The sequence below is a fragment of the Apium graveolens genome, chromosome 7 (genome assembly GCF_009905375.1).
Source record: "Apium graveolens cultivar Ventura chromosome 7, ASM990537v1, whole genome shotgun sequence".
NCBI classification, from domain to species: domain Eukaryota; kingdom Viridiplantae; phylum Streptophyta; class Magnoliopsida; order Apiales; family Apiaceae; genus Apium; species Apium graveolens.
In genome coordinates, this window is record NC_133653.1 from 257,520,032 (window position 1) to 257,538,041 (window position 18,010).

At 32.4% G+C, this 18,010-nt stretch overlaps 2 protein-coding genes across 2 annotated transcripts; one reads left to right on the forward strand and one right to left on the reverse strand.

Moving 5' to 3' along the window:
- Positions 1–5,247: 5,247 nt before the first annotated feature.
- Positions 5,248–7,100, reverse strand: LOC141672152 (UDP-glycosyltransferase 83A1-like). The gene is made up of 2 exons (XM_074478658.1): positions 6,523–7,100; positions 5,248–6,268 (listed from the first exon to the last, which is right to left on the reverse strand). The coding sequence occupies exons 1-2, from the start codon at positions 7,013–7,015 to the stop codon at positions 5,379–5,381; spliced, it is 1,383 nt and encodes a 460-aa protein (XP_074334759.1). The 5' UTR covers positions 7,016–7,100; the 3' UTR covers positions 5,248–5,378.
- Positions 7,101–10,816: 3,716 nt separating this feature from the next.
- On the forward strand, positions 10,817–17,201 carry LOC141672535 (protein PIGMENT DEFECTIVE 338, chloroplastic-like). Its single transcript, XM_074479149.1, has 8 exons — positions 10,817–11,802; positions 13,094–13,168; positions 13,275–13,346; positions 13,969–14,049; positions 14,159–14,256; positions 15,621–15,746; positions 16,356–16,404; positions 16,533–17,201. Exons 1-8 carry the CDS (start codon positions 10,900–10,902, stop codon positions 16,749–16,751), a joined length of 1,623 nt encoding a protein of 540 aa, XP_074335250.1. The 5' UTR covers positions 10,817–10,899; the 3' UTR covers positions 16,752–17,201.
- The last annotated feature ends 809 nt before the right edge of the window (positions 17,202–18,010 follow it).

Sequence of the window (18,010 nt, forward strand, 5' to 3'; positions counted from 1 at the left end):
GGGCTGCAAGCAAGTCATAACTTCACATTAATATAATATTATTCGTTTTGAACCGAACCCACACGGACAAATCCCAAAAGATCTCGTTCTAATGAAGTTAACTGACTGTTCTATATACACGATATTTATTTATATTGCTCTATATACAAGTGCTCGATGTGGTGCTTGAATTGACACTATCCAACAATCCTCCCATCTAGACTTTCTATGCTATACTATAATGATATATATATATATATATATAATAATCAGAATGAGTACAGTTTGTAATTAGGTTTACTTTATCTTTTTTGGTTTTTCTTTTTAATGACAACATCAAATCTTATTAATCAAATTATCAGAGTCGTCCAATCCAAATATTAAAAAATACAGTATCTAAATTTTCATGTTCGAATTTCACCAATAATAAATATTTATATTATTATTGATAAAGATAAAAATAAGTTCTATGTCTTTTTTGTCAGAATAAAACAATTTCATTAATAAAATTTCAAAATACAATAAGAGTATATCTTCCATTCACAAAGTTCATCATCTAACCGAAAGGTAAGCAAGTTACCTCCGGACGTTCACAAAAAATGTCTCGTTAAAACCTCGCAAGAGTAAAACCCTGTAGGAAAAAAATTCAGGGAGGAAACAGAGTGCATTTTATAAAGTACATTTTATATAATAAAACTAATAAGAACTAATATCTTTCGATAGTCGTAAGAAATTCATCATGTCATCAAAATTTGAAATTAAACGGTGTTGTACTCCGGGATCCCTTACTAGATGATTATGATATATAGTCTAAAAAATGTACACAGCGGAAACTCTTCCGATCATCCTGAAAATAATAATAAATCAAATAAGGAGAATATATTAAAAATAAAAATATATATATATATATATCCGATAATAATTTATTTGAAGAAAAATGAATGTACATATAAAAAGACATTAAATAAATAAAATAAGATCTAATCAAAGAAGATCTTTGGCAATACACAAAAAATCCTATAAGAATACACAATCAATACTCATAAATACCCGATAAATAGTCAAAAGTCATTATATATGACACTTTTGCATTGACACAATTAGTCACCCTGTATGACACATCTTTCTATAAAATGCAATAACCATTTTATAATCTAAGATGTAAAAATAAAATAAAAAAAATATCGTCAGTTTTAAAAATAATATATATATATGATAATTAATATATGCAATAGAAAATCAATCGAACTAATTAAAAGCGAAGTAAAAGTCATGTAATTGTGACACAAATTGTCATTAAACGACACATAAATACCAAAAAAAAGTCACAAAAATGACATACATAACTATGATTTCATGTTTAAATTTTTCTCAAAAATCTAAATTGAGTTCAAAATCAACCAATAATGCATTTAAGACTAATTAATTAATAAAATCTCCCGAACAACAAGTATTAATGATTGAATAGTTAGGACCATTAAATTCAAATATTAAAAAAATAGGTTACCAAAATTTTCATGTTAGATTTCGGATTTGAATAAACTGTTCGTGGTTCGAGATGAGATATATATGTGACAAATGACTATAGTAAAAACTCTATAAATTAATAATGTCGGGACCGGAGAAATTTATTAATTTAGAGAGTTATTAATTTATCGATAAATTAATAATTATTAATTTAAAGAGTTTTTAACATATTATAATGTACATACCCTCCTAGAATCAACGAACCTTGGAATTCAACGTAATTAGTAACATTGTGAAATTAACAATGACTTTTGAATTAATAAGATGGATATCAATCCCTTGAGAATTTAGGTTAGAAGCCGCCTCCCTCCTCTATCCCCTCTCCTAGGGTTTGTCAATTTTCAAGTAAATCGAGGGGCTTCTACTGGTTTTCTCCAGTGGAAAGCCCCGATCCCTTCATTTTTTATTCTCGTTGATTTCTTTTCAATAAAATCCAATTTTTTTGGGTATTTGTGTGTCTCTCCTCTTGGAGTGTGTATCTGTCTCTCCTTTTGGAGTGTTTGTTATGTTTTTGTTTAGTCATGCTTGGGTTAATCTGGCTACTTTGAAAATGATTTATGTGGTTTTGTGGGAGATCTGTTTTTCGTGCATTAAATTTGGGCCGGTGCCGATTATTACAAGAGCTTACTTTTCACAACTAAAATGTGTTCATCTTTTGAGATGTTTCACCCTCGGCTTGTCTATAGCTGGTTTTTGGCATATAGATAGCTTGGGTGCTTTTGAACATTGGGCTACAGGTGGTGCGTATGTGAAGGTTATTTGTGATATTACTAGTTCCAGGATTGGTGCATGTATGATCGATCAGGAAGCTATTTTAATCTTTTTTCATTCAAAGAATCGTGAGATTCATGATGTTAAACAGACTGAAAACATAAGCGACTATTTGCTTAGCTCGTTTATTTGTTTAATCCTGACTGTGTTTTTTCGATGGGAGTTTTGTTCCTATTGAAATTAAGTTGTAATTTTGGTTGATGCAATTTATAAAAAGCATTTTGTCAAAAAAAATAAGATGGATATCAATCTAATGAACTACCCAGGTGAAAATGAAGCATGTTCCGAGGTTCAGAGTTTAGAAGATATTGTGGGTATTATCATTGAGGACAATACAAATGATGACGGCGAAGATGATACAGTGTCTTTGGAGCTTATTACGAGAAAGGAAACTCTTATGGGGTTGAATACTAACTTTATGATACAATACAAAAATACAACACTTGAGTTATTGAATGCAATAAGAAAAGTTAGATATGAGCTCCAAATAGACTTGAACTTTAAAATAAAACAGACAACTATTGAATCATATTTCAATAAGGTGTAATATATTTTTTCAGTTCCTATGAATTATTAATTTATGATTTTCTTGAGACTGAAAACTATAAAAGGATTTCACGAAAAATTATTATCTTATTATTTTATCGAGTTTTTCAATTTTTTACATTGTCCAAGTCGGGACCGGACAAATTTATTATATTAGAGGTTTTTTTTTTACCAAATTTAAAGCAGATTTCGCTAATAACTTGAAAGATATTCAAGTTATTAATTTAAGCTTGAAAATTAAAATTGATCTGTTGCAACTTGATCAACCTATATAAACAGCTATCCTAAAATTTTGCCAGTACAGATTTGATTAAGTTCTAAATTATAATGAGATTAATCGACCAATTACATATGATATTTCAAGTAATTAAGTATTTAATATTATATAATCTCATTTTTGGGTTCAATTCTAGCTTACCCGAATAAATACTACAAGTACAAGGCTAATAGTTAGTCAAAGGAAAAGATTGATCGACTGGATTTTGGAAAATTTTCTATTAAAAATAGCATATTTGCTCTAATTTTTTTTATTTGAATTAAGATTTAAGCGGACATAAGGGTGTTGTTAGTTGTTACTGGGCGCCCATCGAAGTAAACGAACTCATTCAAAGTAGTAATCAAACAAGACCATGCCATCTAGGCCTAGGATTCTTTCTAAACAATAACGTAGGGCCCAGTTCTCTCTTTTTTCAGCCATTCTTTAAATATAACACGGCCCTTTTAATTTACCCCGTTCCTTCCAATGGTTTACATTTCTGAGAAAGTATTCGGACGCATTTTAAGATACATAAAAAATATAATTATGTAACTTATTTTTACAATTTTCTTTTTCTGAATAAAAGTTGAATTTTTTAATTTTTATTCAGAAAAGTAAAATTGTAAAAAACAATTGTAGAACTATACTTTATATACACCTTAAAATACGTGTCGGACACTCTCTAGAAAATGTAAACAATTGAAAGGAACAGAGGGAGTACTAAAGAAGTCCTTTCGGATTTTTTTTTATAAATCAAATTTAATCAAATTAATTAAGCACGATTGAATAATTCAAGTATTTTGATTTGAAACTTATATTGAGTTGTCCAGATTCAAATTTGGCTCACCCGATAATTTTTTAACAGATATTTAAATTATAAAAGTATACACTATATTAGTCAAAAAGAAAAGAACTAAATCAATTTGAATGTCTTCGGGTAATCCGGTGTTAACGATTTTATTCTCCATTGATTTCTAATTTGGTTCATAAGAAGAATTATCTCGATGGATGCAGATAAAGTTATTTTGGATCATTAAATTTTAACCTATTAATTTTACTAAAAAGGCTAAATTATTCCATGAAATTAAGAAATTGTTTGAATCATAAAATTTCAACTGTATTAATATATATATATCCTAATAAATTTTTTTTATATTTTTATATTAAATTCTCATTTTTATTCGCATTAACCGAATAAAATCACATTATATAAACGAGAATTAGGTATCCGGGCCTATTCTAACTTTTGTCCTTTGATTCTGATTTTTACATCACATTGAAATTACTTGTCGTTCAATTTTCCAAATTAAACTGCGATTCCTCACATTTTTCCAACACCAACAATTATTTTTTATAAATGTCAATATTGTCATCCTAATTTATAATCTAGACATATAGTCTATTACTATTTTTGTTTTGACTTGTATAAATCTAGTTTTTTATTCCCATTTTTTGCCTTATAAATAATATATTTATTTTTTCTTAAATATACTTTTTGATTTTTAATAAGTTATTATAAAAGTATAAAATACATTTTGCGGACTGAGAATTACATAACAAAAAATTTTTATAAGAAACTTCTAACACAAGTTAAATAACCAGACTATTATTATGCTTTAGCGGTCGTAGATGCTAGATAACCCAAAATTAATACAAAGAGATATGCTAAGTTCCCCAAAATTTTTCTCAAATAGTGATGTGTCACATGATAGATAGCAATCTTTCTAAATATATAACGAGACCCGCGTGCATAAATATGCCGCCACAAATTAAAATCAAAATCTATCACGTGTTAGTCACGTCATTTGATAAAATATTTTTGGAAAATCTAGCGCTACTCTTATACATAATAGTTACAAAATAATATGGCATGACACGTGTCGAAATTTAATTGGTGTACGTATATGAATGAACCCGAAATCCCATATTATTATGAGTAAAATCAACATTTATAAATTATTTGGAAAAAAAATTATAATAATATTTAGGTTATCAGAAATTTTTCATTAGATAGTAATTTATTTTAGCTGTTTAATACAAATTCATAATTTTGTCATTCAATGGGAGAAATTATTCATTAACGAAGTGCTGACATGATTTATCGTCATCTCTCAACCCTTCGTGAATGACAAGATCACGGGTTCGAATCTTCATTTTGCCAATATCCGAATCAGAATTCAAAGTGTTATTTCCATTTTCAGAGGTAGCATTAAAGACCAAGAGAAATACATAATGCATGCCATGGAACCATGGTATCAGTATTATGTTTACAGAGTAACCAACCAGAGCTTAAGGCTCACTAATCTCTAATCCAATCAATAACATTGCTCAGGTTCTTGTAAGAGCAACCACTTTGGACACTATTCACAATCTTTTCTTTCAAGTCCATAGCAGTTGCTTTAAAATGCTCATCACCAAGCAGTTGATCAACCTTTTTCTTGAATTCCCCTTGCCTGATGATACCACCTTTGTCCTTCTCAAACCGCAATCCAATCTTCCAAACATCGCAAATGTAGCTCTCGTTGAGGTACTGATCTGCAAAGTAAGGCCAGCAGAGAAAAGGAACACCATTACTGACACCTTCAATGGTGGAATTCCAACCACAATGGCTCACGAAGCAAGCCACTGATGGATGGCGCAGAACTTTCTCTTGAGGTGCCCAACTCACAATTTTGCCACGAGATCCTATTCGTTCCTTATATCCTTGTGGGTAATCTCCTTCAGCTGTCGCCTTCAAAGTTATGCCAGGACGAGCAACCCAAAGGAATGGCTTGTTGGTTAGTTCAAGGCCTAAAGCCAATTCTTGAAATTGTTTTTTATTAAAAGCTGTGAAGCTCCCAAACGCAACATAAATTACAGAGCGAGCTGGTTGTTGATCAAGCCATGACAAACAGTCTGAATCTTTTGCCCAAAAATTGCCTCCTTGATTTCCAAGCTTGCTGCTTGCCAATAATGGACCAACTGGCAACAATTCCGGAAGTAATGAAAATGCATCAGGCTCAAGCTCATTAGCTGAATTACATATCTTATAGTCTGCGAATTTCTCAACAAATTCATTGCTTTTTGCAGTAAGTTTGAATAAACTTTTTCTTGTCATCATATCGTCAAAGCAAGCCCATGCAAATGCCGAAGTACTGATCACAGGCATTGTTGGGGCAATATTAAAGCTTTGTTTCTTCAAAATAGTTCCTGTAATACAACCTTAGTAATTTTAGCGGGAGATCGAATCAAGTATTGTACTAAGAACAAGAAATATACATAGACCAATCAGTCATATGTCTGTTAAATTATAAGTTGGGGTTCTGGCAGCCTCATGCATATGCACATGCCTTTACCGAGCCGCAAACGTCTTGTTAGTAACAACTAGGCTATGATATCAGGAATTTTTACGCAATAAATTAAGGAATTAATAAATATTATGGGATTCTAAATCAGTAAATCACCATCACTGCCATCAATAATTCCATCCTCAATCAGTTTAGGAATACTACAGGCGACAGCCGCAGTTGAAGCTGATACAGGACAGAATGAAACAGTCTTAATTTCCATCCTTTTCGCAACTTCTAACGCCCATCCTGTGCCCCCCTCAGCAACAACACAAGTGAACCTTCTGTTTTCATCATTCTTGGCCTTTCTGATAAGCTCCTCTAGCTTCCGTGGCATCACTCTCTGCATGGACCCCGTCAACTTTTCAAGATTAAGCCTATCATCCCCGTGTTCCAACCCGTCTGGAATCGAAACCAATTTGAGTCCGTTTCCACAATTATCGTCTTCTTTGGATGACATTGCATTTGTGATCCTCCTGTGAATGAAGTCGGTGTTTGCAAATGTGACTTTGCAGCCACGGTGTACAAGTTTCTTAGCAAACTCCATCATCGGAATTACATGGCCTTGTGCTGGATATGGTACAGCTAAAACATGCGCGAGGCTCTTCATATTTACAACTTAAGTACAACCGGATTATCACTTCATTTGTACACAAGTTTCTCCAGATGATATGATCCCCTATTTCAACTGGCACCATATGTGAATGTGATGCATCATATTTTAATGTTTAATCAGATTAGGTAGTGAAGTAGGTTGAAGATACTTTGTGTGTGCTATCCTATGTTCCACATGAGGTGTTGAACTAACGTTCCGTGTAATGTCAAGAGAAGTAACAGTCATTCGAGTTTTTTTGCATTTTCATTAACATGAATGAAATTTATAATCAGAATAGTAAACTAATTGCAAGTTTTTTAAGTTGATTAACCGTTTTCACGTAAGCTACTAGAGTCTTTTGTTCAAGGGAATAAAGGGAAAAATTTATATTAAGGTGCATTTTGTTTAAGGCTAACCCGACCCATGAACACCTGGAGGGATGTATTCATTGAAAGAGGAACTAGTGATATGTTGGAGGAAATAATCCGTAAAAGAGAAGATGGGAGGAAAGTGGGTTAAAGTAAAAGTGGTGCGTTTCGAAAGTTTGTATGGAGGACCCATAACTAACAGCACCTTAATAAAATCTATTTTTCTTAGGTACTTGCACTTCCCGCTAATAATTGAATAGCAACCGGACCATAATACAATTTTAAAAATCGAACGAAACTTAAAAGAGCATTTTCTGTTTTTTTGTTCCAATATAGCAGTTGAACTTGTGTTCTTAATTGACCTTGCTAATGGTTTGTTCAAATTTTAACCAATTGAAGACATGTCTTCCATTTTATTATACCGTCTTATAGATCTATATATTCCTAACTAAAAAAATAAAAGGCATCTACTTCACATGTAACTTCATTTAGCATGACTAGAGAGTTTTTTTCATATAATTATGAGTTGGATGAGGATTTTTCAATACTAACATGGTGGAAGAATCATTAGAACCAATTTCCGGTATTAGCTGAAATTGTAAGGGACATTTTAGTAGTTCCCGCCTCTACAATTGCTTCCGAGTCAACTTTTAGTGCCGGTAGAAGATTGTTAGACGAGAAGAAATCAAGCCTTGCACCGGACGTGGTCAAAATATGTGTTTGCAAAAAGGATTGAGATCAAGCGGCAAAGAGACAACAAGGGACGAAAAAAGATGGCTCGGACGAAGAAGAAGAGAATACTTGGATGACGATAGACACTTCATCGGAATCGGACATGTCACGGACCGATCCACAGGAACAAGAAGAATTTGAATAGTTGATAAAAAATATTTTTTCCATGTATTTGTATAATTTGTTAGATTTTGTATTTTATTTAAAATGTAAACACGATTTATTCCGTTTTTTAGAGAAGAGTCCTCTCGAATCAATTATAACACTTTTTTATAATTAATAAAATTTATAGAGGTACCGTCCTATTTTCTTAATGTAGCATACTAATTCATTTGCAAAAACTAACTTTATTTTTCAAAACTAACAAATTTATTTTTCAAAAACTAACTTTTTAAAAATACGATTAAAAATAAAATTTTACTAATCTAATAATATAATGTTAAAAATGTTGAAATATGTTAAAATTCAATGATAATCTTTTTCAATATAAGAAAATGTAAATAAAAAATAGAAAACCAAAAAAAATAAATTAAAAACAGAAATGCAAAAATATAGTTGACTATACAAATAATAAGTAAAACATAAAAAATGTAGTACATTGTACAAGTAAAAAACAAAACATAAAAAAATTTAATACACTGTACAACAATCAGTACAAGTAAAAAATAAAATATAAAAAAATGCGATTAAAAGCACGTGGCACATCGTCTCCACGCCACCCCCAACCTGAAAGAAGTCTGTAGGACTACATGAGTCACAAAACACAAAAACAACTATATTCGTTATTCGTTATTCGCCTATTCATTCGTTCTTCGTATGTTCATTCGTTTATTCACCAGAACGCCAAATTCGTTTTATTCACGAGCCGTTCACGATTACATTTCCTGTCTAACCGGTTTGGCACGGCACACACAGGTATATGTGTCGTCCACGAGTTACCTGAGTAGTGAACCGGCCCGCCAGGAATTCGGCCCGGCCCGCACAGACCGACCGTTTGGCCGGCTCTACTCAGAACCCTGGTCTGCATATATATACTAATAATATTAATATTTTTGACAAATTAATGGTAATCTCTAAATTTTAAATTGTGATTTAAAATTCTTTAAAATTTGCCATTTAAAAATAAAATTAATTGAATATCAACTATTTGTAGCTTTTTAAATATAACAATAATTTTTCAACTTGTGGTACAAAAATACTTTGGTTACATAAACTAAAACGGGAAATCTGATAATAGATTTCGAATAATCAAAAAGTACATGATCTCGTTGATGGTCTGAAGTTTTACTGTGACCCATGGGTGTTCAAAAAATTCATGAATTCGAATCGGACTAGAGTATTTCAAATCAAGAAAAATCGAAACCGTTAAACCGTTTTTAATGGTGGGTTAACCGAACTATTTACGTATAAATGGTTTAGTTACGATATCCAATAAATTAAAACCGTTTAAACTAAATCAAACCGTTATATAATAATATATAAAAATTCTAGTATATAGCTATAAGTTAAGATTATAAATTACAGGTTTGTGTATGTATGGGTGTATATTATATTAAAATATTATATTACTTTTTAAATAAAAACCTGAGTTAATTATTAATATTTCGTAATTATACTCTAATTCATATATTTAGTATTATTTAAATTAAATTAAAGTATATGGCAGTAATATGTAAATTAAATATTTATAAATATATATTATATCATAATACTTATATGTTATACTCCCTCCGTCCCCCTCAATTTTTTACATTGGGGACGGGGGCTCGGCACGCACTTTAATACTCTTATTAAATGTAGTTTGCATATTTTTTTATTTTTTTTCTTCTAAATAAAAATATAATGTTCAAATTTTAATACAAAAAAATAATTTAAAAATAAATTACATAAATATATTTTATAGTTGCATTAAAATGCGTGTCAAGCATGTGAAAAAAATTATAAAGAAATGAGAGGGACAATGGTAGTATATAATACTGATATATAATATATTTTATATTACATTTACTTAAATAACTGTTTCGTTGTAAATTTAACAAAAATAAAACAAAAGTAAATGATTATGTCAAACCGTGGTTTGGAACTGGCCAATGATCTATTTTGATCGGCATTTAACCGGTCTGGTTTGGTTTTGATTTTCTAAAAACTATTTTTAGTGATTGGCTTTGCAAAAAGTGCAAAAAGTGAGAATGCGGATTAAAACAATCCGTGAAGAACTGTGACCTGTTACGACGATTCAGGAAGTGGTCTCGGGGTTTCAAGTCCTCCCATACTTAAATATATTTATGTTGTTCTTCATGGGTGCTGGTTACTAAGTACCTTACATCAAATTATTATAAAAAAACATATTAAAATTTAGATTATCATCGACCCATTTATATTAAATATTACAATAAAAAGGATTCTTTTTTCTTTTAAAAGCAATTTTTTTTTGGATAAAAAATAATAATTTATTTTGGTTAAAGGATATAAGGTTAGTATTGAAATTTTGAAAAACTCTAAAAATTTTGGTATAAATACCGTGCCATATTTGGTGTCATACAATTTTGATATAGATTTTAGTAAACTGCTGTAAAAATGTATTTTGTGAGTTATATTGGAAACGGTCTAAAACAAATAATTTCCTAATTTCTTAACTTCAAATCCCGGAAAATTCATTAGAAAAAAAAACATTTTCGGGTAACAATTTTCATGAAATTCTAACTGGGCCTAGTGGGCTATACTAAACCAGATTACATTTCATGACCCAAATTGCTAAAGATTACATTCATCTCCATTGTTGCATCAAGATAAGCAGATATGCAGGTCCTTCTTCATCCTTGCAATTCTTTCACTTTCTTAATTCCACCATTACCCCTCAACAACTTCCTTATTTACAATTTAGCCCCTCCAGCCTTTCCAGTACCTTCATTTTCTAGACCCAAGACTTCAAATTCAAGAACTGGGTTTTGTCAAAGATTGTATTTTGTTACAAAATATGCAATTTCAAGACCAACCCATGTCTCATTTTGCTCAAAAGGTGAAATCTTGGAAGATTTTAGAACTACCCATTTGAGTAAAGATTTGAACTTTGAAAAAAATGGGGAGGTTGAAGAGCTTGAATTGCAAAATAAGCCTTCTCCAATGCCTGTAAATGATGAAGTTGTGATTGAGGTTGAAGATGAGCCTAAAAAGTTGGATAGAGAGGAAGTTTTAGAGCCTTTTTTGAGGTTTTTTAAGCCTAGAGATTTGGGTGAAAAAGTAAGTGATTTTGATGAGGCGGAAGTTAGTAGTGAGGAGGGTGAGAGTGATGAGGTTGAAGAAGATGGGAATGTGGTTGGTTTCGAGCATTATGATCCGAAACCGGGTGATTTAGTTGTTGGTGTTGTGGTTTCAGGTAATGAGAATAAGATTGATGTGAATATAGGGGCTGATGTTTTGGGTGTAATGTTGAGGAAAGATGTGCTTCCTCTGTTTGATAAAGAATTGGATTATTTGTTATGTGATATTGACAAGGATGCGGATGATTTTATGCGTAAAGGGAAAATGGGGATTGTGAAAAATGAGGATTTAGTGAGTGGTGAGGTTGTTGGTCCTGGAAGGCCTGTTGTGGAACCTGGAACTGTTTTGTTTGCTGAGGTTCTTGGTAGAACATTGAGTGGAAAACCATTGATTTCTACGAGACGGTATTTTAGGCGACTTGCTTGGCATCGAGTTAGGCAGGTTCTTTTCTCTCTTGTATATATGCTTGATTCTAGAAATAGTATTGTTGAATTTGACATTGTGTATATCTGCCTGATTCTAGAAATGTTAGTTTTAGTATTTGCAACCTTTTATTTGAGGAATATTTAGTACAAGGGGTACCCTGTAGAAGGAGGTTTGATTCTCGCATGCATTAAACAATTTAACACTTTACTTAACAAAAGTAAATTTTAAAAAATCTAATATTCTAAAATATCTGCTTTGCATTTGAAATTATAGCTCTGGATGGCGAAGGCCAAATAGGGTAATACTGTAGTTTTTTGCAGTCTGTAGTGGTTAGTCGAAGGAGATGTGCAGTGAGTGAACTGTTTTCAGACCTCAAAGTCCCATTTTGTTTGTCAGTGTGTATAGTAATTCTTTCTGGGAGCAAGTAGTGTACAGGATCGTTTAGTTGTTTATCTACCGATTACATGGCGTAGTTTACTTAATATTAAGAAAGGCATGTCTGATGGCAAGCATTAACAAGTATTATCAAAATGATCTCCATGTTGCCCTCGCTATTAATGAGATAAATTAGCCTTACGAGGGTCGAATCCAACTGTTGCCCTCTGCTTAAAGAAATTAGTTAGGATTTCCATGTAAAGGAAAGAATTGGATTCTGAAAAACTATCGAGGTCAGAGCTTCTTCACACATTAGTAATTGTCTTGGGCAAGAATGACATAAGCAGTACTGGGGCCATGGGGAAACAAGTCAGCTAGTAATTCATGTTATGGCCTAACTTAAAAAGGTACTTCTATATATGAGTGACAAACTGAAAATTATTGAACGTCTGTTTCATGTGCCACCATTCGGAAGGAGTACTTGTATACTTGCAGATGCTGGTACTAGAGTCGACAATACACAAAAAGAAAATGACTCTTTTACCATTTGGCCTTGGCTTGCATCTCACTTAAACTAGCGAAAAGACATTAAGTGGGGTCTTTAATTGTGTTATGATTCCAGTTCTCGAAACACTTTATAATTCATTTCACATAATGTTACTTTGTAAATGCGTGCAAGTAGTTCGATATTATTAAGCTTCTTGATTAGGAGGGGAAATTGGTGTGAGGCAATTTGTTTGAAGTGGGCAGGTAAGGTCCTCGTTCCGCAGTCCGCACCTACCCCATTAGGAACCCTACCTAAGTTATAATGAATGCTGTATTACGAATTATATGATCTTTTCCCTATTATATTTGAAATTAAAATCATTTAATTCTCTGTACAGAGTGCTTGCTAACATATTATACATGTATACACAAAAATTGCGTGCAGATTAAACAGTTCAATGAGCCTATAGAGGTTAAAATTACCGAATGGAATAGTAATGGTCTTCTTACAAGAATTGAGGTTTGATCTTGCATTCTATGCCTCCTGCTTGCTCTTTCTTGCCTGCACGCATGTCTAGAGATGCCAAATTGTTTTTCTAACATTTAGTTAAATTTGGTTTTGGCAGGGTTTAAGAGCTTTTCTCCCAAAAGCTGAATTAGTAAATAGAACGAACACTTACACTGAACTGAAAGAAAATGTAAGTTGAGAAATTATTTATCACGTATTCTTGATGGGTGATGATGCAATTCAAGGAGTATGCACAAAGTCTAGTACCAATTCCAGTTTATGCTACATTGCCCCCATAAAAACCATTATCCAGAATCTTAAATATCAACAGTCCATGCCAGTAGTAAGTATCAGATTTAATGTAGTTGGGTGTGTTTCTACTAGAATCTGCCAGAACCAAGTAACATGTAAACTTTGTAGCTCTTCTTTTTATAGAAAAAAGGATTGACCCACTATTTGTTGTTTATATTTTTTAAAGATAGTGCTTATTGTGTTGCTTTGTCTGTTTGTCATCAATTTGGACATCCTAGATGCAACTGTTAACATGTGTAATTTGATGAAAGTAGTAAGAAATAAGAGAGTGCTAGAATTTTATTGAGTCAAAGTATGTAAAGAACTATATAGCTGCATGACTGGAAATTAGTCAACTGCCTTCATTTTATTTAGAATGTAAAACCTAGTAAAGGTTGCAGTGGGCACTTAAATAGAGGATCCATGGATACCTTTGAGGCTTTGACTATTTTTTTAAAGTAACTATAACTTTGAACATACAGTGCCTTTGTTCGGTTTAATTTATGATTGTTGTGGTGCAGGCAGGACGATGTATACATGTGCAGATTACCAGGATTAATGAAAGTACCAATGACTTGGTTCTTAGCGAAAAGGAAGCCTGGGTTGGTCTTTAATTCAGCTTCTTGCACTACCAACTTATTCTGATTGTACAACATACTTCCTCCCATCTCATCCATTGTATGTAACAAGTTAACTTTATCCACTTAACAGAGTTTGCTACATCTCAAAGAGGGAACACTTTTGGACGGCACAGTAAAGAAAATTTTCCCTTATGGTGCTCAGATAAGGATAGGTGACAGTAACAGAAGGTGAGTAGTGATTTTTATAATTTTAGCTGGGACAGTTCTTCTGTTTCTTAATGCAGTTTTTTTGGTGCAGTTCTTACGGTTACTAGTAATGAAACTGAAGTTTATATGACGAAACGATAATCAAGATAAAGGGATTCTTGAAACCACAATTATAAAGTAACTAGCTAGATACAATTTTATTTTAAATCACATGATGAACATGTGCATATGATAAATGTTGGTGTGCTCGTCAACAACGGATTTTTTTTTCTGTAATTAGATTGTTTACCCTTGAGTATGTAGAAGATAGTATATGTGGCAACTGGCAAGTAAAAGTCCTGCCTAAGGGAATTGTTCCTTGTTCATTAACACTCAATAACCAAGTGAGGTACTGAATTAATTAAACCCTTTTCTCTACTGAATACATTAATTTAGGAAAGCACATAATTTGGTTCTCTTGGTTTTGGTAAATTTAGTTTAACCAAATAAAGGAATTTAAGCAAGAGAGGTCGGGACCAACTCAGGTCTACAGTCTACCTAATATTTATGCTTCGAATCAAGTTAGTGACTCAATAATTCTGAATTTACCAATGAGTAGACCTGGAAAATCGGATAACCGGATCGGTTTCGGATCGGATTGGTTTCACTTTCGGATTATGATACATCTGAAGACCGTTCGGATCGGTCGGATGTGATTCAGTTCGAGTGTAATTCGAATTAAAAGCGGATGAAATTCGGATAAAAATCGGACAAAATTCGGTTCGGATATTTTCGAATCATAACTTATTCATTTTTTCAATTTGTAAGACTTAAAAAATGTCTTTTTATTAAATATGGTACTTTTAATATAATAAAATGTAGTTTTACAAAATTTTATTATTAAATAATTATATTATCATAAATATAAAATACTTTTGAGTGTGAATTTTTGCTTATTTCGGATTATATTCGGTTCGGATAATGAATGATTCGGTTTTGTTCAGTTCCAATTTAAAATCGGATCTAGTATTTCGGATCATTTTCGGTTAAATTAAATTTTCGGTTCGGGTAATTTTTGGATCGGTTTAATTCGGTTTTCGGATAAATATTGAATTATATAATTCGGATCTCGGATAAAATCTCGGTTCCATGAATTTCAGTTCGGTTCTTCGGATCCAGGCACATTTTGCCAGGTCTACCAATGAGCCTGTGATTATGAGGTTTATATTAAAATGATCTTCATGAAAACTGGCAAGTTGGGTATACTTGCACATGATAGTTGAACAGGCCATCTCTATGATTTCTTAGATATCAATTAGATATGTTAGGTTGCCTAAAATTATTGTTTCTTAGAGTTTATACTACATGCTTGAAATTTATGCATTGGCCTTTGTAACTGGTTTCAGTGGATTGCTGCATATTTCTAACATAACTCGAGAACGAGTCTCTTCTGTTGGGGACTTGCTGGCAGTTGATGAGAAGGTCAAAGTTTTGGTTATAAAGTCTATGTTTCCTGGGAAAATATCTCTCAGGTAAAGTAAGAAATGAATTCAGTTTTTCTTTGTCATTCTATTATTACATGTCATGTTGCTGTTAGTTGTTCAATGTTTTAATTGGTATGGATGGTATCCTCTTTATGGATTCTCTTCAAACTTGGCCTTATATTCAGGCCTGGCACTTCTGAATTCTATCTTCTCCCAAAACATTTCTTTCCTAGGTTGTTAGAATTACTTGATGAAGTCTGTGTTGAAAAGGATATAAAAGAGCAGTTTTTTTTCCTGTTAAGTGTCTGGATGGATGCGAATGAGTTGGTGAACTATATATTTATTGGTAAAGTTAATTTGCATGCTATGTCTTTTCTACTTTGCTCCTAAGTTTAAAAAGGAAGAGAGGAAGGGGAGAGAAATTTTAGAAAATAACTAAGTTGTGATCATGGTCCTGTATTTTTATTGGGGAGAAAATTTTAAGTTGTTTCTGGAATTGTGTATGTTCAATAATAATCCTCACACTTTTCTCTTTTGCACAAAATTATTATTGTTACAATATAATGTGGTGGCTGTTATATTATTACATTTCTATGTATATTTTAATGGCTACAATCACCTAAATTATAAATTTCAAAATCTTTTGCAATGGTACAGTACTGCTGAACTTGAGAGTGAGGCTGGATTGTTTGTGTCGAACAAAGAGGTACCATACATTTTCTTATGTACACATTTAAAAATAAATGGCTAGTCTTTTAGGACACCGTCATGGATTTTTTTACCGAGTACTGGCTAGTAATGTAATATTAATGCATTGACCCTTAATTTTGATAGAGAGTATTTTGGGAGGCTGAGATGATGGCAAAAAAGTACAGGCAGAAGCTGCCAAAAGTCTCAGCAGCTCAGAAGTCAGAAGAAACCTTTCCTGATGATACTCTTCCATACGAAAATGAAGAAAAACTTTTTTCAAACTGGACATGGTTCGAATTTAAAAGAGAAGATAAAAGCAGTGATTCAAACCAAGAATCTGAAGTAAAGTTAAAGCACATCTAGCCAGGAAAGAGTCCGAGGGGCCTTTTACGTCTAACACTAAGAAGAAATAGTAACCATTAGGATGAGTTGGTTGTGAAGAAGGTAATTTCGTATGTTTACAAGCATTATATATGAATTTTAAATCACCATACATCGAAATCCAATGCCATAAGGCGCAAATTTGATTCATTTTTCTCCCCTTGGCCCAGAAAATTTGTACAAGAATACCATAATCTGGTCTTCTTTATGTGTATTAGCAGTTGCAAATAGTCTGTATGTTGAGTCTGAATAGCACAAACCAGCAAATAATTACCGTTTTTATTATTCGACTACACCACTGAATAGCACAAACCAGCAAATAATTACCGTTTTTATTATTCGACTACACCGAATTGATTCATTGACATGTCAATGCGACATGATCGCTATTTTCTTTGTTAATGAGATAATATGTGATGTGTCTTCGATTCATTGGCAAGTCTATCTGGATTTATATTTTTCAAACTATGTAATATATCATTATCGCAGTATTTTGTGTGTTTGAGGGTGTAAACTGTAAAGGTAAGAAAGCTCTCCATCCCTTCTTCAAGCAGAGTGGTTTGCTTGTGGATTTCACATTAGCTTGTAGAAAGTTGGCTCTGAAGAATCACCAAACAGATACATGTGTGTTAATTGTGATGTGTGAGTGCCCCTGTGTGTAACAGACCTATCAACCTATTCTAAGTTTAGGGTTCTGGGCTCCATGAATCTAATAATGAACTATAACTAGAGCAAAAACACTCCAAAGTTACAAAACATAGTAGACTTTAAACAAGTAGCTGCTTAAACTATGTGTTTGGCATGATTGAAGTTTTGCATTACAAGTAGATAACATATGGAGCAATAATTAGAGATGAAAGAGGGAGCAAGATGCATAAAAATCTGGATGTATGGACAAGAATTTAGGCAGCATCTATGGCACTATATTGTAATAAAATCAAGTACTTTATCAGTTAACTGTAGTTAAGTGTAGGCATGTTCCCTGTGGAGTGCCATTGTTGAGTGTAGACTTGTGTGGTGTCCATGTTGTGGTAGGGTCCTAAGTTTAAATTTTCTTCTTCAATTTGCTATACTTCTTGGCCAACTGGGCTACTGCTAATAAAATTGCTCACCATATCCTTGCTTACAAACGTTACCAAGACTCGAACACGACTTAATTGCCAAAAACCGTTCCATGATATAGATCAAGTACGACATGATTTGATTTTAATATCGTCTCTTTACTAAAATTAAATTAGTTT